At 40.9% G+C, this 23,517-nt stretch overlaps 1 protein-coding gene across 6 annotated transcripts in view; it reads left to right on the top strand.

The window, feature by feature from the left end:
• PHKB (phosphorylase kinase regulatory subunit beta) overlaps positions 1–23,517 on the top strand; it is a 205,777-nt gene that overhangs the window by 148,992 nt on the left and 33,268 nt on the right. For all 6 annotated transcript variants that reach the window (XM_044987605.1, XM_044987603.1, XM_044987602.1 and 3 more), the window contains 8 exons: positions 2,858–2,913; positions 3,143–3,236; positions 16,731–16,814; positions 17,307–17,411; positions 18,823–18,905; positions 18,989–19,079; positions 22,808–22,869; positions 22,958–23,120. In XM_044987605.1, the coding sequence (XP_044843540.1) occupies positions 2,858–2,913; positions 3,143–3,236; positions 16,731–16,814; positions 17,307–17,411; positions 18,823–18,905; positions 18,989–19,079; positions 22,808–22,869; positions 22,958–23,120 (738 nt within the window). The remainder of the gene's footprint in view (positions 1–2,857; positions 2,914–3,142; positions 3,237–16,730; positions 16,815–17,306; positions 17,412–18,822; positions 18,906–18,988; positions 19,080–22,807; positions 22,870–22,957; positions 23,121–23,517) is intronic.

The following is a 23,517-nucleotide window of genomic DNA, read 5'->3' as shown; positions in this document are numbered from 1 at the left end:
GTTCCAGGTTGTTGTTGTTTGCTAAGATGCAGATTTGTTTGTTCTGCCCCCCTTCCTTGCCAAAGAATGGCCTCATGATAGGCGATTGTCCATCAACTTTGATGACACCTGGCTAGAGGTGTCAGCTTGTCCTTTGTCTTTGAGAAACTAGTTTACTGATCTGGTAAACACATTTCTGACCTAATTTCAGCAGTTTACATAGTTGCTACATATGTTTCACCATGATATTACTGACCAGCAAGTTATTAGTTTTCAAACGATACCTTACAAGGTATATTTTGTGCAAAAATTATTACAATGGTCTGTAGGGTATGAATATAGGGTCACGCTGACATCCACTGTATTCAGCTTTGACTGAATATGAGTAGTTAATGCTATATAGAGAAAGAGCACACTATAATTTTGAGGGACTGGTAAGTGGCTTTATTTCATTAATCTTCTAACTGAATATTCTAACAGTGTTTACAGTATGAAGTGGCACATTCTAGATCTATAACTTTATATTGTCTTCCAGACCTTGACACACTGAAAGGCAAAGACATTTGCTTTTTGCTTAATATATCGCAGTATGCTAGTTAAATGCACTATATTGAGTTTCTCACAGTATTTTTTGAAAGTCTTAAGTTTCACATAGCCAGGTCCTCTAAAATAAAAATGACTGAAGCAGCAAGTCACTTAGAAAAAGATTGCAGCATCTAACTTTTGATAAAGTACTTCATCAGGTGCAGTAATCCATGAAATCCTGCATACCAGTAAATAGATTTACATGAGAAATGAGGGATTTGCAGTTTATTTTTTAATAAACTCCCTTTTTTGACCCAGACATTATTTTCTAGAGTTCTGTATTAAAATTTTATAGCTAAAAATTATTTTACCTGTTTCTTTGAGAGTCAAGAATCCAATTACTCAACCAACTTAGATACTCTGTCAGTTGGAAATAGGGAATTCTAGTTAGAACCTGTTTTTTTTCCCTTCTGTCTGCTATGTACAAATCTAAACATAGTAACTTGGCATAGAACGCTTATCCAAAGATCTTTCTCCAGGCTTTCATTTCAAATAGTCTCAATCCCAGTAGTCAAACAACCTCAATCTCTTACGTGATATTAATAGAAATAGAGCAGCAAAGAAACTTCCTAATTCTAATTCTGAGGTAAAGTTTACAGTGGTCTATTACACTATCCTGGCAGAAAGTTATTTAGTCTGTTTTTAATACCTTTACAAACAGTGTTCAGTCAATAGGAACTCCCCGTTGTTGTTGTGGACACTGTTTTATTATCGAAGTGTTATGTCACTTGAATTTCAAAACAGGTCATACTGGGTCCCATATTGTATTTTGTAATACTTATATTGGGGGGGAAAAAACTGGTTTGTGTGCTTAAAAACCGTAGGCTATAGTGCTTCTGCAACCTTTAGTAGAAGTAATTATTCGTGTATTTTTTAGGACAAATACCTCAAGATTTGCCTTTTTGATTACAGCAAATATGACTTGATTTGGAGGAGTCATAAATGCCTGAACTGGTCTTTTTACTTGAAAGACTTACAGTGGATAGAAATTATGGTACATTTTGGATGTAGAAATTTTTAAAAATTTAATATAATTTTAACTTAATTTTTGCTATGCAAATTTTGCAGTTTTCCTTTACATTGTTAAACTTAAAATTCCAAGTGAGGGGTTTTTACAGCTAAAACTGAGCTGTAAGAGAGAACCATCTTGGAAATAACACTGTATTTGCTTCTGTTAGATGCACCATAGCACTTCCCCTTCCCTCCTCCTTCTCCCCTTCCTCCCAAAAAACAGAGGGTATGTATATAGAGTACATTGAATACTATCAAGGAAATGAATGAGAGTAATGCTGACATCTTACATCTTAGCCAGTGAGGCATGTTGCCAGTTAAATCCCGGCCCCAGTCACTGATTTTAGTGAGGTCAGAATTTTACCCAAACTGTTTAATTCAATACTGTTTGCATGTCTTTTCTCTTACCAAAATACTGTCATTTATTTTGTTCTTAACAATCTAATTAATCATAACATTAGAAATATTGTCACCCTTTAGAAATCTACATTATATCTTTCATACAACAATACAGTTAGCAACTGTCCAGTCAAAAATACTTTAGATTAAAAATATATTAAAGCTATCAGCATGCATGTCGTGTGTGCACGCGCGTTTTGTTTTTTGGTTTTTTTTATGAAGACTATCAGTTATACAGTCAGTTATACGATTAATTCTTTACAAAGTCTATGCAGTATATCAAAATAATACTATGATATAGTACGTATAAGGGGAAAATACCAAAAACATCAATAGTATAACCTTGCATTTTTTCTGGGATACATACTGAAGGATTTTACCATATGTAACAATTTTTAAATAAATCTCATATATGGTTGTATTTTTTCCATTACAAAAATGTAAATGGTGACAAAAGAATTGGTTCCTATCTCCCCAACTTGCATCTTTCAAAATACCATTGACAGTACAGCCATTCACTAAGTTGTGAGATTTATGGCTTTTAGGTCTATGGTGTTCCATTACCATGTGTACACAGTCAAATTGATTAGCAGGCAGTTGAGAGCAGAGGGAAGCAGCAATCCAGTGAGTTGATGCCGATCATATCTATGAACTGTTTAAATACTCAAGTATCAGAGGGGTAGCCGTGTTAGTCTGCAAAGAGTCCTGTGGCACCTTATAGACTAACAGACGTATTGGAGCATGAGCTTTCGTGGGTGAATACCCACTTCGTCGGATGCATGTTTAAATACTGTTAATATTGTCCTTGTTTCTTGTTGAGATAACAAACTGTTCTTGGTTAACTGTGTTAATAAAAGTATTTGTTTGCTCTTATTGATTTTAGGGGCCTCTAGAAAATGATTTGGTAGTCCATGTGGCCCTGATAGCAGAAAGTCAACGGTAAGACATTTAGTTTTATTAAGAATTTCTATTTTAAGGAAGAATTTAATGTGACTAGTTCTACAGTCTGGCACAGGTTTTCAAAGAAGCATAAGTGGGAATATTAACTCAGATTTAAATTGACATGATATTCATGTTTTTGCTTCTTCAGTAATTGCTACCAAGACCATTACAAAATCAGACTGTAGTTATGCTATGATTAAATCCCTGCATTTATTTTGTTTTATAGCCTGCAAGTTTTTCTGAACACATATGGAATCCAGACTCAGACTCCCCAGCAGGTGGAACCTATTCAGATATGGGCTCAACAGGAACTTGTCAAAGTAAGAGATTTTGCATTAATGACTTATCTATGTGGTGGTTCTTCTTTCTTTTTTTTTTTTTAAATGCAATTCCTTATTTGCTGACAAACAGACTCATGCCTACTTATGATGCAATGAATTATCTAGCTTTTTGTTTCATTTTAATTAAACTGTAAGATACTTCAAAGTGTGCATTATTGGTTTATAATGCATGACTGTTTGAAGCATTTAGCAAATGATTGAAGGCTGTGTTCTGTATTTGCACTTAAAGTACATCTTTGACCATAACCCAAAATGTAATTTGTGATGATCTGTTATCTGATCTAGGTAGTATCTAATCACCTTTCAAAGAATTAAAAAAAAACAAAACAGTGGATCAGTGGACTAAGTCAAGGTTGATCTAGACACACAGTGAATCAGAGACAGATATAGAGATGGATTTAAGCAACAGTCCATAACTTTATTAATTTAACACTGGATAGGTGTGCTGTATTCCCACCCCATGCTGTCATACAGCAGGTATTTGCTTGGGTGGAGTGTGGGGTTAGAGGGCTCCCAGAATATAACAAATATCTCATCATCTGCACTGGAAACTGGCTAATGGGGGTACCAGCAATTAGAATGGTCATGGCCATCCACACTGTCTGGCATCTGTATCCAGCCCTTAAAGTCATGAAGACATTGCCAGCCCCTGCATCTGTCTAATGGTGTCCATCATCCTTATAGCTTATGCCCAGTGTATTGGATGTCCCTATGTGTGATCATTGAGCCCCCTGCTGCCAAAATTATTCTGATAGTCTTGTGGTTTGGATTCTGATGGGCTCTGTAAACACAGGCTGGCTTGACAGCTGCCAAACTTGCTTAGTGAGCATCTCTGACCAAACCAATTTTGTGCGTGGTCATTACCACTTAATCAATTCCACATCCCTCTGAAAACTAATTCTCAAATTTAGTCTGGTGCAAGCCTCAAGATCATTTTTACCAAGTTGAATATCTCAGACATCAATGAGTGCAGCAGAGCCATCAGCTGACTCCACAACGTAGGTGTTCTGCTATATCACTCAAGGCAGACAGTTTCAGCCTTGAAGCTCATCTGTGATCAACCTGCTGACCTCATTGCCTGCTTGTGGGCCCCATTCACAACTGAGTGCCTGCAGATCCAGACATCAATCCTCCTCCCAGTGTCTCCTGCAATCACAAACAACAAAGTTAGTTCAGACCAGGGATGTGCCCCAGCAACCTATTGGTAGGGTGAACATATATCCTATAACAATCTGATTTCCAGGGCTTGGTTGCCTGGACCTTCTGGAAGTTGAAATCCTCTGATCCTGTTGATTTTGTTGCCCCAAACCTAAGGGAACTCATGCCAGAATTTGCAGGACTGAGATGTAAGTAGGCTAATGCCTTCTTCGTGTCCACAGCAAACTGATACCTGCTCCGATAGCTACCATCCCCAGATATGAATAGAGCATCTGGTTCCTGGTCCTGTATGTTTTAAAAGGCTTTGATAGGATTCATGGTACCTGTTGATCTGCATATTCCTGGAGCTCTACTGTGGCCTTCCTTCCTGCCTGATCAGTTTTTGAATACTTCAATTTCAGTGAAATTGCTCCTGCGTAAATTGCACATCCAGTAGTTCAAATGCACACCTGGAGCTATCTCCTGTTGTCTGCGGCACTAGTTTAGTAAAAGCACCAAAAAAAGGCGATGACAAATGCTACTTTCAATAGAACTGCTTCCACCCTACAACTGCATACTCTGGGTAAAGCTTCCAATCAGTATGGTTATGGGAAGCTTGTCTTCCTCCCTGCAATCATCTTCTCTGGAACATCCTTCCAAAATCTTTATTAATAAAAATCCCCTACTTGAGTCAGTAAGTCCTGCTAGCCTCCAGCAAAACCTGAGGCCAGCAAGGTGACCCAGTATTATGGATGAAGCCAATCCATGGTGCATTAAAGACACTACATTTCTTTCCACCTGATGTTCAGGGATGGAGCAGATACACTGGAGTCCTTCCCTAACTCAGAATTATACAGATTCTACCAAACTGGCCTTGTACACTCTGACGGGGCGGAGGGTGGTGGGGAGTGGTGGTAGAGGGAGCAATGATGTTTGTTTGCCAATTCTAAAGCTGTCAGTAGCCATGTCTTGACAACTGATGAGGGATCACCTGAGGGCCTTAGCTGGTGAATTGTGCAATTTCCTGGAAAATGTCCTCTTGAAATCAAAAGGGTGTCAGCAATGCCCTTATCTATGTCATGAACATATACTGCACAGATAACAATGTTAAATAAAAGGCAGTGCAAAAGAAATGTCCTCTAAGGCCTCATTTTCCATGAGAACTTTGCCGACTGCTGATTGATAATTGAGGGTACGATAAATGGTGGATAATCCTGCACCCTCTGTGATGGTTCTCAGTGTATCCAGGAGTGAAAGTCACCTTGTTACTCTCTCACTCTAGTGAGATGGAGTCTTGCTTGTGGTAGCTCCCTACCATCACCAGCCTTTCAGCTGCTCAGTGACTCTCCTCTGGGCTATGTTAGTCCTGTGTTTGCCTTGCAGATTAACAAGAGGTGCACCCCAGATCCGAAGTTCCCTTGTGATATTCAGCGCTTGACACTGGCTACTTACAGAAATCTCAGTTCTTTTGCTGCCAAAGGAGCGGTGTACACCAGTTTACCTTAAATCACTGCTCCTGTATAACGCACAGCACCTGTGAGTACTTTCAATAAAATGAAAGAAAGTTTATTTAAGAGAGAATAGAGATGCCACTAGAAACAAGAGAGAGTGAAGGGAACCTGGTTATGATATAAAACAAAATCATAAAACCCAAACTAGGGCATACACTTATTAGATAGGATAGGTAACAACTACTAAAGTAGGTTCCCTAATCCCATTCCCACCCAAAGTACAGTCTGTTGCTGAGCTGGTTGGCTTCCCAGGAACAAGGATGCACACTTTCATGAAATACCCCTACTCAACAAGATGACTCCTCAGTGAATGGATACAGAGTGTTTTTCTTCACCTTGTGATATACTGATTCAGTCTTTCAACTTTACTCGGGGCAAGTCTACACTATAAACTTACATCTGTATAACTACGTCGCTTGTGGTGTGAAATATCCACACTCCTGAGCAACACAGTTACACTGACCTAACCCTTGGTATTCCATTTTGTGTGAGACAGCGACCTGATGACCATGTCTGCAAAGAGTTGCCATATTCCAAGTTGCAATTTTGGTGGACTGTTGGAGATCCCAGATACAAGTGGATGCATTGTCACAATGTACTGCAGACATGCCTGCCGACATCAGAGGACGCACGTCCCCAGAGGGGCTTTGGCACAAACCTGTCATGTTTGCACTGAGGGGAGACGGCACCAACAAGGCATCTACAGCTGAAAGTAAGGCAGGGACTTTAACCCTGGTGCTGAGTACTAGGTTATTCATGGTCAAAAAAAAAAAAAAAAGAGTGAACGATTATCTTGGGAAATACCTCGTCCCACTGGGGTGAGGCGGAGGTGCAGTAACGTGACCTGTTTCCTGGTCTGCCAGTATGGGCTTCACGCTGTGCGACCTGAGCCATTGAGTCTTTCTCAGCGACTTCGTTCGCTTCAGGTAGCTAGGTGCAGCTTCTGCCCTGCATCTTCGCCAACTGTGTTAGCCATCATTTTCAGGGTTCACATTCGAGCTGTCCACCTCGCATAATGCCCAAATTGATATTTCGGACAAGCCTTCATTGCTGATGGCATAGCTCTAGTGAGCAATCCCCTACTTCAGATGTTACACCCCCTCCACCACAAAGAGGTACATAGACCGTCTTGGTATATTGATTGCAGGAGCAAGGCTAATAGATCACGGACATCACGAGGTGGAAGATTCTTTTCTTCTGTATTCTGGTGACCCCAACCATCTATATGGGGTAGCACTACTACTGCAAGGTGAGGCCAAGTCCTCCCTGACAGTCTGGATGTCCGTGTCTCCTCATTTATTTACTGCACGTCTTAAACATGGGCATGGTTACCTCACTGTCATAGTAGTCTATGCCCCAATAGAGGAATCTGCTAACTCAGTTAAAGATCATTTCTATGCTCAATTGGAACATCTAGTATGCACAGTCCCTCCACATGATAATCTCATGATCCTGGGTGACCAAAATGCAGTTACTGGCTCCCTGCAAACTGGGCTTGAACAGGTCATTGGTCATTATGGTTCAGGCACACCCAATGATGACTCTCGCCGCTTGCTTACACTCTGTGCCTCCCAGAATCTTTCCGTTCTTGGGTTACGGTTCAAGTGGTGACGCATACACCACATGTCATGGATCTCTCGTGATGGCTTCACTCAGAAGGAGTTGGACCACATCAGTACATGTGATAGGCATCTCTTCGCCTTCTGTAGAGTATATCATGGTTCAGAATGCGCGGCAAACACAGATCGTCATCTAGTGGTCACCCATATGGTGTTGATGCTCCAATAAGCAGGTAAGCCCTCTGTGATGATGAAGAAGTTTGACATCGACGCACTCCGTGTGCAAGGTTTAACCAACAGGTTTTGTATTGATGTCAGCAACAGATTTTCGGCTCTAGCTTATCTGCCAAATGACGTGGAGGTTGCCTGGTCCCTGTTCACTTCTGCCCTCAACCTGTCTGCTGAGCAGACAATTGGATACAGGCATCTAGCATGCCGACCAAGGCTATTGGAGGAGGCCTTCCAGATAATTAAATTGAAGGCTGCAGCCTGTCAGCATGGTGATAAGCGCACTCGTGATCAGTTGAAGCGAAAAATTGAAGCGTGGCACTCCACGATCACAAGGCATATTATAACCAAGTGGCAGATGATGTTGAATTTGACTTAGCCAGGGGCAACTTGAAGCCAGCATTCTGCGCCATTCGCAGCCTCAGCGGTTGAGAGGTAGTCACTACAAACGGCGTCCTGAATGACAGCCAAGGTCATCCATGTAAATCGGATGATGCCATTCTCTCACACTGGGTGGAACATTATCACAGTTCCTGAACCATCCTCCACTGTTCAGAGCTGGATGATCTGGCAGTCACTGTGGTTCAGGATCCAGACATTTGTACTGATGCACCACCATTGGATGAAGTGAAGTGTGCCATCTCTACACTGAAAAACGAATGTGCAACTGGTGCTGATGGCATCCCCTCAGAGCTGCTAAAATGTGCTATTCATCCTGTAGCAGAATCACTTCTGGCCATCTTTCATCTGGTGTGGCGAACTGGAACCTTGCTAACTGCCTGGAAGGACGGTATTGTGATCTCACTCTGTAAGGGCAAGGGACGGCACAGTGAATGTAAGAGCTACAGGCTGATCACCTTGCTCTCCATTCCAGGGAACGTGTTTGCACATGTTTTACTGGCACACTTGGAGCCTTTGCTACATCGGATGCATCATCCCCAACAGTCAGGCTTTAGACGCCATTTTGGCCCTTCGCTTGTTGTCAGAGATACATCGCGAGTTCAGGAAGCCCCTGCATGTAGCGTATGTTGATCTTAAGGCTATATTTGATTCAGTAGACTGTGTCGCGTTATGGAAAGTCTTAAAGGGCGTAGGTGTCCCTACCACTCTGCTGGACTTGATTAGGGAGCTGCATAGTGGAACCACTGCCTGTGTTTGTCTGGGGAACCGGATGTCAGCGCCTTTTAAATCAGTATCTGGTGTTAGGCAGGGTTGCATTCTGACCCCTGCACTCTTTTGTCGGGCAATGGATTTCATAATGCAGCATTCCATCAGGTCTATAGGCATTGATATCGGTGATCTCTCGCTCACAGACCTTGCCTTTCACACAAGAGAGAAGCCAGTGAGTCCACTAATACTACCAGCCCCTCACAGGGCTGCTTCTCAGCTGCCCTACACCTGGGTATATCTGCAGCTGCCTGTGGCATGAAGCCAGAAGCAGTGCTGCTGTTCATCTCCCATGCGCTTCCAACCCTGTAGCTCAGGGGTCCCAGCTGTCTATTTGCATACTCCTGCAGGGAGTCTGTAACCCAATTACCCTTTGGTTGCCACTTTTCCCCACCTCAGCCTCCATGCCTGAGTCCCATTGTTTCCTGGTATAAGCACCTTGCGTTCTGCCCCTCCCCCCACTCTTTGTGGTTCAGAGTGGAGTATTCACTTGCACACTCCAATGGCTGGACGAATTAATTCCTCCCTTTTGAAACCTGCTGAATGAAGGGCTCTGACTCACCACCTGCTGCCAGAATCCTGGTTCTGGCAACCTCTGTCCATCAGCAGAGCTCTTCTCCCCTGGCTGTGATGGTTGTTTCTTGCTTCCACTTCTTGATCCTTCCCAGGCCTCAGAAGGTTCCCCCACACCTGTGCACAGCCAGCACTCCTTACTCCAGGGGAGGGGTCACTGCCCCCTTCCACTAGCCTGTAGGTACACAAATTCTGTTCCCTCTTGGGGTCGGGGGGTGTCTAAAGCCAGTGATTGCTTCACAAAGCTCAGCAAAGAAATGACTTCAGCCACAGCTCACAGGAGGAAATGGTGGGTCCTCCCGGCTTGGCAGTACTGACCCTGTTACTGGCACCAGCTGGCTGCCCAGACCCCCTGTAGCCCACTTACGTGGAAGGCACCATTCTAATTCCTGCTGCTGTGGTTGCTGCAGCCACTGCACCCTCCCAGCACCCAACTGCTGATGCTACCTCTGGCCGCATGGCTTCTGTAGCCCGCTACTGCTGTCACCTAGCTCCCTATTCTCCCCTGGGGGGCAGTCCGAGACTCAGCCATGTGGCCCCCTCAAGCATGGGACGAAGCAGTCACAGAATCAGCAGCAGTAATGTGGCCTCCCCTTGAGTGCTGGAGGCAGGAGTCACAGACTTGGCCACCATGGCTGAGCCCCTGTGAGTGAGCAGAGGGCCAGCACTCCTGGCCATGGTAAGGTAGCCCCATAGGGTGGGGGAAAGGTGGGGCAGTTCCAGACTGTCCGGCAGTACTGCAGTTCAAAATACTCAATTACAAAATTGCAAACTAGCCTCGCCACCAGTGATAGCATTTTAAAACTAAAGACTCTAAAATGTGGGGCTCTGTCCAAAGAAATAGTATATATGAGAGGAAGAGCTGAGGAGGAGATATGAAAGTAGAAATATAAGAAGAGAAAAAAGAGTGTAAGGACTTTTTGTTGTTGTTTTGAACATATTCTGCTAAAAACAATCACAAATGGTAATTTAAAGTCATTTTCCTAATCCCACTATAGCTATCTTTATTTTTCAGATAAGTCGGTTTGATGTTTAATATACAGTAACTCCTCACTTAACATCCTCCCGCTTAATGTTGTTTCAAAGTTACGTCGCTGCTCAATTAGGGAACATGCTCGTTTAAAGTTGTGCAATGCTCCCTTATAACATCGTTTGGCTGTCTGCTCTGTCCACTGCTTGTAAGATTCTGTGGAAGCGCAGCAACTTTACAAGGGAGCATTGCACAAGTTCCTCTTCTCCGCCTCCTCCCCCTCCCTCCCACCGCTGCATCTCCACTCCTCCCCTCCCCCCAGAAAGTCCTAAGTGCCCCCAAACAACTGTTTGGTGGCAGGGAAGCGCTGGGAGGGAGGAAGAAGAGCAGGGAAGTGCTGCGTCTGCGCTCCTCCCTCTCCCTCCCAGAAAGTCTTAAGCGCAAAGCGCCGGGACGGAGGGGGAGGACCAGGGAAGTACCATGTCTCCACTCCTCTCCCCCTCCACCCCTCCCAAAAAAAGTCCTAAGCCGCCAAACACTTTTTTGGGGGGGAGGGGGGAGGGGGGAGGAGCGGGGACGTGGCATGCTCTGGAGAGGAGGTGGAGTGGGGATGGGAAGAGGTGGGTCTGGAGTGGAGCGGGGACGGGAAGAGGCGGCCCTGGAGCATCCCCCAGCAAAGTCGGTGCCTGTTCTTCTCCGGGGAAGCTGCCACTGCTGCTGTAAAGGTGCTTCCTAGCGTCCTTGTCTGTAGCGGGATGTGTCTGTGTGGGGTAAGCCAGGGGCACTTCCCAACCACGGTACACTGCAGTATATAATGCCTTTTGTCTGCCCCCCCCCCCAAAAATGTCCTTGGATTTGTTTAACATTGTTTCACTTAAAGTTGCATTTTTCAGGAACATAACTACAACGTTTAAGTGAGCAGTTACTGCAGTTCAAAATACTCAATTACAAAATTGCAAACTAGCCTCGCCACCAGTGATAGCATTTTAAAACTAAAGACTCTAAAATGTGGGGCTCTGTCCAAAGAAATAGTATATATGAGAGGAAGAGCTGAGGAGGAGATATGAAAGTAGAAATATAAGAAGAGAAAAAAGAGTGTAAGGAATGGCAGAAAGATAACGAACAGTTAACAAAGAAGAGGAAGATGAGGTAGACAGGAAGAATGCTGAGGATAGGGAAATTCAAGCAAGTAGAATAAGAAAACAGATGGTACAAGAGAGCAGTAGAAGTGGAGAATAGACTAAGTGGTAGCAAAATCAAAGAATAGAAAAACAGATGGCAGAGGAGTCCCCTTGACTTTTTGTAAAGGACTCTAGAATCTGGATACCCATTTTCTCTCCAGGCTTTTATAGAAACCTCTAGCTATCATTATTTCTTGCTGCACTGCATTGAATCAACTGGATAGAGAAGGTTAACTTGAAAAACTTTCATTAGTGAATTGTACAGTACTTGAGATATTTCTTGGAGATGAACTAGTGTTCTGGCGTTTTGAGCTAGGGGTGTAGTTGGTAACTAAAACGTTGGTTAGCTTAAAGGCACATTTCCAAAAATAAAGAAATGAGGCTGAATCTGAATGATGCAGTTTGTGGATTTTTTTTAACTGTAATAGGTGAGGAGATCTATTATTGGAAGATGCAGAGTAGATTGTAGAGCATAGCAGAATCCCCAAAGAAAGATATGGTATTATAGGATTATTAGAATTCCATTTTTATTAGTAGAGATAATTCTTGTATATGTAAAATATTATAGACTGTTCTAGGGAAGTAGAGCTCCATCTAGTGTTACGTTATAATGTGCTTATTACTTGTCATTCATATGGTCTGTGTACTATGTAAGAATAATCAGTTTAACATGAATGGCAGTTTTTAATTTATGTTATGTACAGACACCATATTAAATGTATTAATATTTTTGACATTGAATGGACTCTCCAGTCTTTTCCCACTTGAATATAGTTATTCAGGTTGGATAATTGTGATAGGGGACATTTTGTTCATTGTAGCAGTGTGATTGACAATTCTATATCTCTGTTTACAGCTTTGTAATGAGTGAAAATAGCCTCTAGTGAACTGAAGCTGATGGGAGAGTACATATACAATTTTTGTGCTACATATGCAATTTTTTTTAAATGCTAAACCAAACAAGCTGACTCCAAGGCCAATTTACATTGTTCCTAGTCTGCAGAACATGGACACATAGGTCAGCGAAGTGGGATTTTTTTTTTCCAAAATAAGGAGGAAAAACTCCCTCCCTTCAGTTTGATAGACAGCTAGAGTCCCATGCCTGTTAGCTACTCTCCCATCAGCTTCAGTTCACTAGAGGTAGGGTAGCCCTCAAAACAGGTCCTATTCCATGACTTTCTTTCCCTGTTTTGCATTAACTCTTCTTTCTCCCTTGGTAGTTCTACAGTACTTCATTGGATAGAATTTTATTTTGTTACTTTTTGCAGCAAGTTGACTTTTCTTCTGGAAGATCATCCTGCTGTAGAACCTGTAACCACAGTTCTCTGCAGTCTATGAGGCTCAAAAAAACAGCAGATGATTTGGGCTGGCGAGAGTTGATGTGTTCAATGAGACTTTGTTGTTTTCAAATATTCTAAATAGTGAGATTTCTGCCATTACAATTAATTTACAGTTGCTGTTGGCTTATCACTTCTCATTACTGCGTGATTGGCACATGGGTTAACCTAGCCCAGGTGTAATCAGCCACACTGCAAAACTCTACCCAACCTACTGTGTTCTCACATATGCTGTACTCCTCCGCGTGTTTTTAGGATTTCTGGGGGCATATCCCATGGATCTTTATGCTGCAATAAGATGAGCCACTCTCATTCTTTCCCAGCCAATTGTGGGAAAATATTTGTCTTTCTGGGGACATTGAGGTGGGGGGAAATTGTGGGAAGGCATAGGAGGACTGTCAGCAGTCACATGATTTATCCTGTGTCCGACTATGCCACTGATGGGTTCGGTCACAGAGACCCCTTGGTACTGTCACCTGACATGCTGGAATTACCTCTGAGCCTGTTTTCCCTGCCAGCTTGGGACTTCAGAACCCTGCCTTGTTGAGACAGACATGCTAGCTGGCTGCAACACAGACCCAGGGTCTGAACCAGGCCCTCAAAGCTGCAGACTTTAACCAAAAACTGCTCAGCAAGTCACCCAACTCCTGCACCCAGACACCCAGTTCCCAATGGGATCCAAACACCAAATAAATCCGTTTTACTCTGTATAAAGCTTATACAGGGTAAACTCATAAATTGTCCGCTCTCTATAACACTGATAGAGAGAGATGCACAGCTGTTTGCTCCCCCAGGTATTAATCACTTACTCTGGGTTAAATAATAAAAGTGATTTTATTAAATATAAAAAGTAGGATTTAAATGGTTTCAAGTAATAACAGACCGAACAAAGTAAGTTACCAAGCAAAATAAAACAAAACACGCAAGTCTAAGCCTAATATATTAAGAAACTGAATACAAGTAAATCTCACCCTTAGAGATGTTCCAATAAGCTTCTTTCACAGACTAGACACCTTCCTAGTCTGGCCCCAATCCTTTCCCCTGGTACAATCCTTGTTTAGTTCCAGCTCAGATGGTAACTAAGGGATTTCTCCATGATTGGCAGCCCCTTTGTTCTGTTCCACCCCCTTTTATAGCTTTGGCACAAGGCAGGAATCCTTTGTCTCTGGGTTCCCACCCCTCCTTCTAAATGGAAAAGCTCCAGGTTTAAGATGGATTCTAGTATCATGTGACATGGTCACATGTCCTATGAGACATTACCTACTTGCTGGCACCAGCGTATACAAGAAGGCTTACAAGTAAACAGAGCCATTTACAACCAATTATCCTGGTTAATGGGAGCCATCAAGATTCTTAACCACCATTAATGGCCCACATTTTGCATAACTACAATAGGACCTCAGAGTTATATTTCATATTCCTAATTTTAGATACAAGAATGATACATACATACAAATAGGATGAACACACTCAGTAGTAGCTTTGTAATGGTACCTTACAAGAGACCTTTTGCATAAAGCATATTCCAGTTATGTTATATTCATACTCGTAAGCATATTTTCATAAACATATACAGTGCAACGTCACAGACGTAGGAGGACTGTCGGCGTCTGCAATGCAAAGTAGATGGGTTACCAGCCCGAGTGAAAGGGGAATCCAGGTTCTAGCCCACAGCCCCAGCCACATGCAGTTTGAAAGCACCACGTATTGCCAGTGTAAGGTTTTTATGTATGGACTTGAGGAAGGTTAAGGGTAACATCCAAGTAAGAACCCAGGCTAATTCTGTGGTGAAGACATACCCTAAGAGATCATAAGTAGGTAGTCATCTTTGTCTAAAACTTCATCTTCATTTATCCCTGAGAGATCTTTCTGCCTGCATTCAGAGAGAATGTGGCCAGAGAAATCTTCCTGATGTCACTTATAAAATTCTAGGAAATTTAGTTCCATTTTAATAATGGTGAGCTTGTCATCTAAAATCACCCAAACAAAATGAGAGTTGCAGATATTTTTTTCAAAGATTTAATTTACATGTGTACTCTCGTTTACCCACAGCTCAATAGTTGTGACATGTTTCTATTATATATTGACTAATCTGATACAGCACAGTGTTGTAAACCTCACATATTAATGAATACATTGCCACACAGGAAAACAAGATATTTAAGTTAAAAATATTCTGTTGGTAAAACGGTATAAGCCTAAAATTAATGCCCAAGTCAGCTAACATCAACATTTGCTTTAATGATTGGTCTAGGGTAGATAGTTTGATTAAGTTGGGGAAATTTTGAGATTTCTGAATAGGAATTTGGAATGAATCAACCTAGTCAATAGAACATGAATTCCCATTACAACGTAAGGCCCAATTCCGAAACTTGCTGCACATAGGCAGGAGTCAGTGGTGCTGTGCACAGTTCCTGGAGTGCACCCAAAGCTCAAGGATCAGACCCTAATTCAGTTCTGTGTGATAGGTTCTGCTGAAGAGACCCAGGACTATAATTGCTGTGATGTTCAGGGTCATGACTGAGATGCTAACAATACAACAATGTTTAGCCGCTCCTGTTCGCTAGCTCATCTGGTCGCTTAGGAGTGGGCTTTTTAAAGCCCTGGCCTTCCTGAGTAGGCCTGCCCCCTCATTAAGGATTGATGGGTGGTGAAAGGCTTAGGGATCAAAGCCTCGTTAAGCAGCTCTCAGCCTTGCCTAGCAGGCTGCTAGGCTCAGCACACACATGGCCAGCATGTGGTCCCCCAAACAAACAGACCACACAGTATATTTCAGTCAAGCAGCATGCACACAACAAACATACACACTACAGACAACAAACTTACCCCAAGGGTCATGTAATCGCTCCTCCTTCACCTGGAGAACTCCCTCATGAAACTCCCCTGTTAGCTACTCCTGTTCGCTAGCTCTCAATTAAAGAAAAAGAAGTATTTCTTCACACAATGCACAGTCAACTTGTGGAACTCTTTGCCAGAGGATGTTGTGAAGGCCAAGACTATAACAGGGTTCAAAAAATAACTAAATAAATTCATGGAGGATAGGTCCATCAATGGCTATTAACCAGGATGGGCAGGGATGGTGTCCCTAGCATCTGTTTTCCAGAAACTGGGAATGGGCGATTACCTGTTCTGTTCATTCCCTCTGGGGCTCCTGCATTGGCCGCTGTCGGAAGATGGGATACTGGGCTAGTTGGACCTTTGGTCTGACCCAGTATGGCCGTTCTTATGTTAGTAAAGAGCATCTTTGAGATGCTTACATAGCTCCTACTTCACACCATGCTGATATTAGCAACTGTTATCCATCCCTCTGCTTTCATAAGCAATACGTTATTTTAAAAGGAGGGTTGGAGGACGATATAGACCACAGGTACACAGCAGAGATATAATGAAGTTCAGTGCTGGTGATCTGCCAGAGGTGATGTGGCTTTCATTATATTGAACATGGTTAGTCAATGAAGAGATTATTAAAAGTTAAGATGTAAGTAATCAATATATTTCCTATTTGAATTTAATAAATACTTCACTTTTTGCTTCCTTATTTATCAAAATACTGAGCCAAATTCAGTCCTTGGGCTTCACTTTTAGTCAAGTTTTATCTGTTTTTCTCAGTTCTTTTACTGTGATACAGATGTATGTTCAAAAAGCCAATAGGAAGAAGAATTGTAGTGGTTTTATATTTATGCCTTCCTCAAAAAAGAACTGAGTTCACGTTTCTGGTGGTGTTAATGCTGGGGTCAAAAACAAGAAGGACCTGAATTTTGTCTGTGTAACTAGATGGTCTTACAGTGTCACAATTATTATTTCTTTCAGGCTTACTTTCATTTGGGGATTAATGACAAACTGGGATTATCTGGAAGACCCGACAGGCCTATTGGATGTCTTGGAACTTCAAAGGTCATTGCAAGAAGTGATTCTTTGATAATTAGCATATTCTCCAGACAAATTCTGGATTATTCTGTGAAGACAGAATGCTATTTAAGTTGTTGAATTTACTAAATGTAATCTTCTTTTCTGCATGTAAATCTTATTGTTTATTACAAAATGTTTTAATATAGTTTGTAAACCCATTAAGGACAAAGCATAAGCTATCTCACAATTCAATTATTTCACGCCTTACCTAAGCACCTAATTACAGCAATATTTACTCACCAAAGACAAGCTTGATCATGATGGGGTGAACTGCTGTGATTAAAAAAGAATGTGGATTTGCACACTGTGTAAGAATAAGGATTCTTCAGATTAGATTTTTCAGTTATCCTTTTTACAGATCCTTATTACTCTGACAGTTCTGCAAGACTACATCTGTGTTTTCACTTTTTAAACTGTATTAATGTTAGTTTCATGTATTTTAAAGAAATGGGTAATGTTAGCTTTTTCTCCCTACAGATTTATCGAATACTAGGAAAGACTGTTGTTTGCTACCCAATCATTTTTGATCTAAGTGACTTCTACATGTCTCAGGATGTTATGCTGTTGATTGATGACATTAAGGTATTTATCTGTTGTTTATCTTATGCAACCTGATGAAATAAGTCCTATATTAAGAATAAATTGTGCGGTTCTAAAGGTTTGATGAAATGTAGGATTGAAAAGGGGAGATGAAAAAATATATAGTCTGTATACCTTACTATATAAAGTAGACAAGCAAAGTTATGGTGGGAAGAACAATGCAAATATTAGCATTAATATACTGTTAAACCAGTGCAGACCCTAGTGGATGTTCTGTGGTGGCAGAAAGCTAACTTCAGTAGGGGGTGAGAATGCGGTGGCACAACATGTGCGAACCCGTTTTCCAGGGAAACTGGCAAGCACAAGCCCCAAAGGCAGATACTTTTGGCTGGGGCAAGGGACATGGCCAGTTCACGTAAGGGATGCTTTGATTGAAAGCCTCACCTGGTGGGGCTTTTCTGGAGTCCTGGCCACAAATTAAAACTTGCCTTCCTTGGGTGAAACACAGTTAAGGGCAGCGGTGCAGATTAGAACTATGTGAATAACTGGTTGTTCAGTTTGCAGCAAGGACTGGAACCTGGCTGTGCCCCATCCCAAATCAGTGCCCTAGCCACCAGGCTCTAGGGTCATTCCTCTCTCTCAGGTCAGTTGAATATTTAATTATTTATGCAAAGTGGGACAGCATCAACAGGAGAAATTGAGAGAGACCCACCCTAGAATACGTATTAGTCCTAGGGGTAGGGCATTCATCTGCAAGTTCAAATCAGGCAGAGTGGGGATGTGAATCTGGGTCTTCCACTTCCAGGTGAGTGTTCTAACCATGGGGCTATCAAGTATCAGACCCTCTTCAGTTTCGAAAATGGCACCTAAGGCCCCCTTATGAATCTATCCTGACTTTTTTTTTTTTTTAATGAAACTAACCAGTGAATTCATGTCAAATAGGTGAATAGTTTCAATTGACCTGAAACTGCATTTTTGGCAAATATTCTATTTGAAAAAAATGTCACCCAGTTCTAGTGCTAACATCACCTGCCCTATTCCCCCATCCTCACAGTGAAATGACCTGGACTGCAGCAGCTACTTCTGGTGTATAAAAGGTGCCAATTATCACCCCTGTGCTTTCACTCACTATTCACATCAGAATCCTATTTATACAGATCAATAGATGTAATCCAATATTTCATTCTGCTCAGACTGATGACTTGGTTGGTTTGTGCCTCACCTATAGTGAGAGCAGTGTTGTTATAAAGCTGTGGCTATGTAGTCTCTGCAAATGGCTTACATTCTTCAGAAAAAAATAAATACGTAACTGAAAAAATTGATTAATTGTTTGGGATTTGAAATCTGTTGGGTGTATAGCAGTACCCTTTATTTTAGGTTGTTTGTTATAGTTACAATATATTGTACTGTATGTTTCCTGGCATGAATCACATACATTTTTATGTTTACCTAGAATGCATTACAGTTCATTAAGCAATATTGGAAAATGCATGGTCGTCCCCTGTTCCTCGTGCTTATCCGTGAAGATAACATAAGGTATGGAATACATGTGAAGATAATTATTTGTAATGTGATTTTTCACATTTTTAATATTAATGTGTTCGTTTTAAAAATTATAGGGGAAGCAGATTCAATCCAATATTAGATATGCTGGCAGCCTTTAAAAAGGGAGTTGTTGGAGGAGTGAAGGTTCATGCTGATAGAGTGCAGGTATTGTTTGTTTTTTTTCTTCTTTTCTTCTAAATGTTGCATTCATACTCTGGCATTAGTCTGTGTTAGTCCATGAACTGTGAATTATTTCTATAGACATTTTTATTCCATCAAAATTCTTTGGTTTCTCCTGTGACTTTTTAATACCTAACTGAGTGTTATAAAATTAAAGATGAGATAAAGTCAAGGGTTCTGCTTTTTCTTTCAAGCCCTTTGTTCAGTTTCTGCACACTATAAATCATGCTTTCTCTAAGCAGGAGCACAGGGCTTTGATATTTTCTACAAAGGTCCTTTTAATGTGGCAGGGAATCTATTTTATTTTTTTACTTCCAGCCATCTGTCTTGTGGAATTTATCACAAAAGGGCAAGTCCTTGATATCAAGGGTTAAAGACTCTATTCTGGGCCATATCAACAGCAGGGAAAAGTGTGTGTTTCACATGTTAACTAACATTAAAATTCTAGTCAGTTTTAATACATTAACTGTTCAAGATAAATTTTAAGGGGGAGACTAGGGTTTACCGCAACCAGCTAACATGTTAAAATTACAAAGAGAACATTCCTAGCTCTAACAAATGCTTTCAATGACTATTTAAATGAAAAATGGTAAATTACAGCAGTCACATCTAGTTCATAAAATCTCTGGCTATGGTAAGTTAGAGTTCCTGATGTAAATGTCATTGCAATCCATGCAGAGTGCTGCCTGCAGGTTCCAGGGGGCTTTTGATGTTTATCTGGAATGCCTCCTTTTTATTACTTTGTATTTTATTAAACTGATATATTGTCACAAGAAACATTTCTCAAACATTATCTACACAGTGTGCTCTTACATGATTTTACACAATGTCCTATTTCAAAGTCCTCAGCAAACCATTGTTCCACTCCACATTCAATTCCCTTCCTTGAAGATTCTTTACATAATTAATAAGCCTTTTAGAATTGTTGTATCTATTTGACAATCATTGCTGTTTATGTTGTCTTTCTTATTCATGAAGGGTGCAAAAACATTTCAGTAACCTTTTTAACTGGCTTGGCTCTAGGATGGTTTTCATCAAGGTTGTGTTGTGCTGTGTCTTGATATTCTGTGTGCTCTGGGTTTTCACCATCCAATTCCAATCATGGGCACCAAAAATTAGAGATGAGCATTGTTGACCAATGCAACACTAGTAAATAAGGTTACATACTCTGCCCCACACCCCTGAGTATCTCTTCATGATATATTTCTTTGAAAACCTACTGAGATTTTTCCAGGAATATATTGTTAAAGTAGCTGTGAAGGTAAGTAATCATTTCCCCAGGATTCAGTATAATATATACTGACTAGGTTAGGTTTATAGTATATTAACTATGATACAGTGAATGTTTACTTCCTACTATACTTTTAAACTAAGGATGGGGAAACTGATTTGGGTGAAATAGGAATCATCTTGAATCTTTGATTCCTCTCAATTCTAAACGTTTATTTGAGGTTTTGTAGAATTTTAGGAAGTCTTGTTATCCCCTTTCCCCCTTCTCACCCAAAATTTGTAGGCACTGCTGATCAACTGAGAATTATTTGTTAGATAGAAAATAGTGAATATGTTCCTTTAGTCTAAGAATTGTCTTACAAACTTATCATGCAGTTTGGTCAGCTGATATATTATGCCAAATGTGCAGAAAATGCAAGAATTTCCACTACATGAAGTGCAAAAGCTCAGTCATTTAATTTCCTGAATATAGTGTCATATTTTGGAAACTGTGCACTTCGTAAAGAGGAAAAAGTCCTGAAAAAGTGGCTGAGATTGCAAAAAGGTGGTAACGCATCATCTATTAAAACAATATACTGTATACTGCTTTTTCATAATTTATATTGAGTGTGTACATTTGTATGCACATGTCTGAACATGTACAGGCTTTAAAAACTTAATTCACAAAAGGGGGTGTACAATCTTTGCTTGTGACATGTACATTAAAATGTATTCATCCTTTCAGGCAGCATATAATTAGGCTTGGCAGAATTCAAATTTTATTTTTTTATAATTTTGACAGACAATATCTATTTAATGACAGTAGATGTTGAAATTCAAAAAGTTTAAACTTTATAACCATTAAAACTTAAATTGTCCACATGTCAAAATATACAAAGTAAATATTTTTAAATCAAACTCTAATAGTTCTCAAGCAGCATTTTTCTTTGCCTAACTGTAAATTTCAGTTATTATTGATGGAAATACTTTTTGTCTGTTTATATATGTCTAGTAAAATTAACAGTTACTTATTAAAAACCTAATCCTTCCAAGCCTACAAATAATTTGTATGGTTTCCAGGACTGTTCTTAATATTTTTTACTTTCATGGTCTGTAACTGCTTCCATCATCAGCTGTGTTCTGGAGGATTATGTATGTCAGAAAGATGACTGGGGGAAATCAGCAATAAAAAACAAAACAAAAAACAAGCAGCTTTTTATTTTCACAATCAACTTTACTATAAATTGCAGAATGGAAACTGAGTTTAAAAGTTCACAGGACATGCATCCAGTTTTTTTCTCCTATTGACAACTCTCAATACATAATGCTTTTTAAGAAAGTCCTTTCATATTCATATGAATATTAAATTTATTAATTGTAATCAGTAAGCATACTAAAATATTAATGACAGAAGCTTAACATTGTTATGAGAGAAAGAGAGCGGGAGAGAGAGAGCGTGCAAATATTTGTCTGTAGAAGTGTGTGTGTGTGTGTGTACATATGTATGGGGACAAGAGAGAAGTACTTCTAGACTAAGGAATGACTTAGAATAAGGAATCCCAATAGATTTGCTATGCTGGGAGTTGGGTGAAACCTTATTGAAGCTTGTGGGCATAACAGGTGCTCTTCATTCAAGATAAATGTAAAAAGCAATTAAATAACCCAGATCCAGGAATTATGGCCCTGGGGATTCCCCTCCTTGGGGGAGGTTGACTGGGGGCAAGACCTGCTCCCCCACCCCAGGCAACTGTGGAGCTCCTGGGGAGAGAAGGCCCCAGAGTTATGATTTCTGGAGCTGGGAGGCTTGGGCTCTGGCTGCCTGGGTGAGGGCTGGCTGGCCACACAATGGCTGCAGCTGGGCTTGGTACCCCGGGGGACACTCTGCTATGCATGCCGACAGCTAAGCCTACTCTCTGCATGCTGCTGGGCTCAGATGTGCTGAGGAGTCACCATCTCCAGCTCCTGCCTCTGCTGTGTATGGCCAAAGGTGGGCCTGGGTCCCCTGCCCTGTCCCCTCTTGGTGCCCCTCTGCACACTAATGCTTACTATAAGAGGAGAGAATGGCTACTTTACAATAACTGTGGTTCTTCAGGATGATGATGTCAGTATGTTCCCATGACTTGCTCTCTATCCCTGCTTTTTGGATTCCTCAGCAACGTGAGGTACCTGCACACCCACAATGGGAGCCACACTGACTACATCTCAAAGAACCACAATTGCTGTAGGGTATGTAACCAGTTTTTCTGTAATTGTAGAAACAAGGCCTTCCTAAGCTATTTTGGTTTGTGGTGATAACATACTATACTTGCTACTCATGAACAGGAAAAGGTGCATGAAACTAAAGAGAAATTGGTATTTTAAAATATAGCAGTTTCTTATAAGTCTAACTCAAATGTTCCTGTTCAGTAGGGGGGAATTTGTTATGTTGCTGATCTCAGAATTGGTATGTGCATTGTACAGACTGATACTGTCTTGCTGAGTGCTTCTTTTTTTTTCCTCCCCAGACATTAATATCTGGAGCAGTTGTTGAACAACTTGACTTTCTACGAATCAGTGAAACAGAAGAGTAAGGATATGTGGGAGATCTAATTACAGTGTTTTTCACAATTAAAATATCTTCCCAACTGTGGACAATTAAATAATTATTTTTTCAGGCCTCCCGAATTTAAGAGTTTTGAGGAGCTGGAACTTCCAAAACATTCAAAAGTCAAGAGACAAACTAGTACTCCAAATGTTTCTGAACTCGAACAACAACCAGAAGTAAATATTAATGACTGGAAAAACAGGTCAACTTACGAGATTCTTCAGAAACTGCATGTAAGAAAATTGGAGAAATTGTTCTACAGTTTAGTTCTAGTTTCCATCAGACTATATTTTGCTTGTTTTAATTCTGCTAGTTAACAGCACGTTCTTCAGATGAATGTGGTTAACATTGTCACCCCAGCAGCCACTCCCAGCAGTTTTCTTGGCCAGGATCTTTATTTTTTTATTAAATGTTTATTGATGTTTTTTTTCATAAAGAAACAGATAATGAAAAGTACAAAAAGGTAAATGACTTATAGCTAGTATATATTTCCAAATACCACATGCTTCACGGGATCTTTAATAGAATTATACGATAATGCAATTGTACAGCTTGTCAAAGCTGCAAGACCAGACAATACTATGTAGAGATAACATGTTAGAGTGGGGGTAATAAAACAGGAGAAGACAT

The sequence above is a fragment of the Mauremys mutica genome, chromosome 14 (genome assembly GCF_020497125.1).
Source record: "Mauremys mutica isolate MM-2020 ecotype Southern chromosome 14, ASM2049712v1, whole genome shotgun sequence".
Taxonomy (NCBI): Eukaryota; Metazoa; Chordata; order Testudines; family Geoemydidae; genus Mauremys; species Mauremys mutica.
The sequence above is the reverse complement of the archived record's forward strand: the minus strand, read 5'-3'. Positions and strand labels throughout refer to the sequence as shown.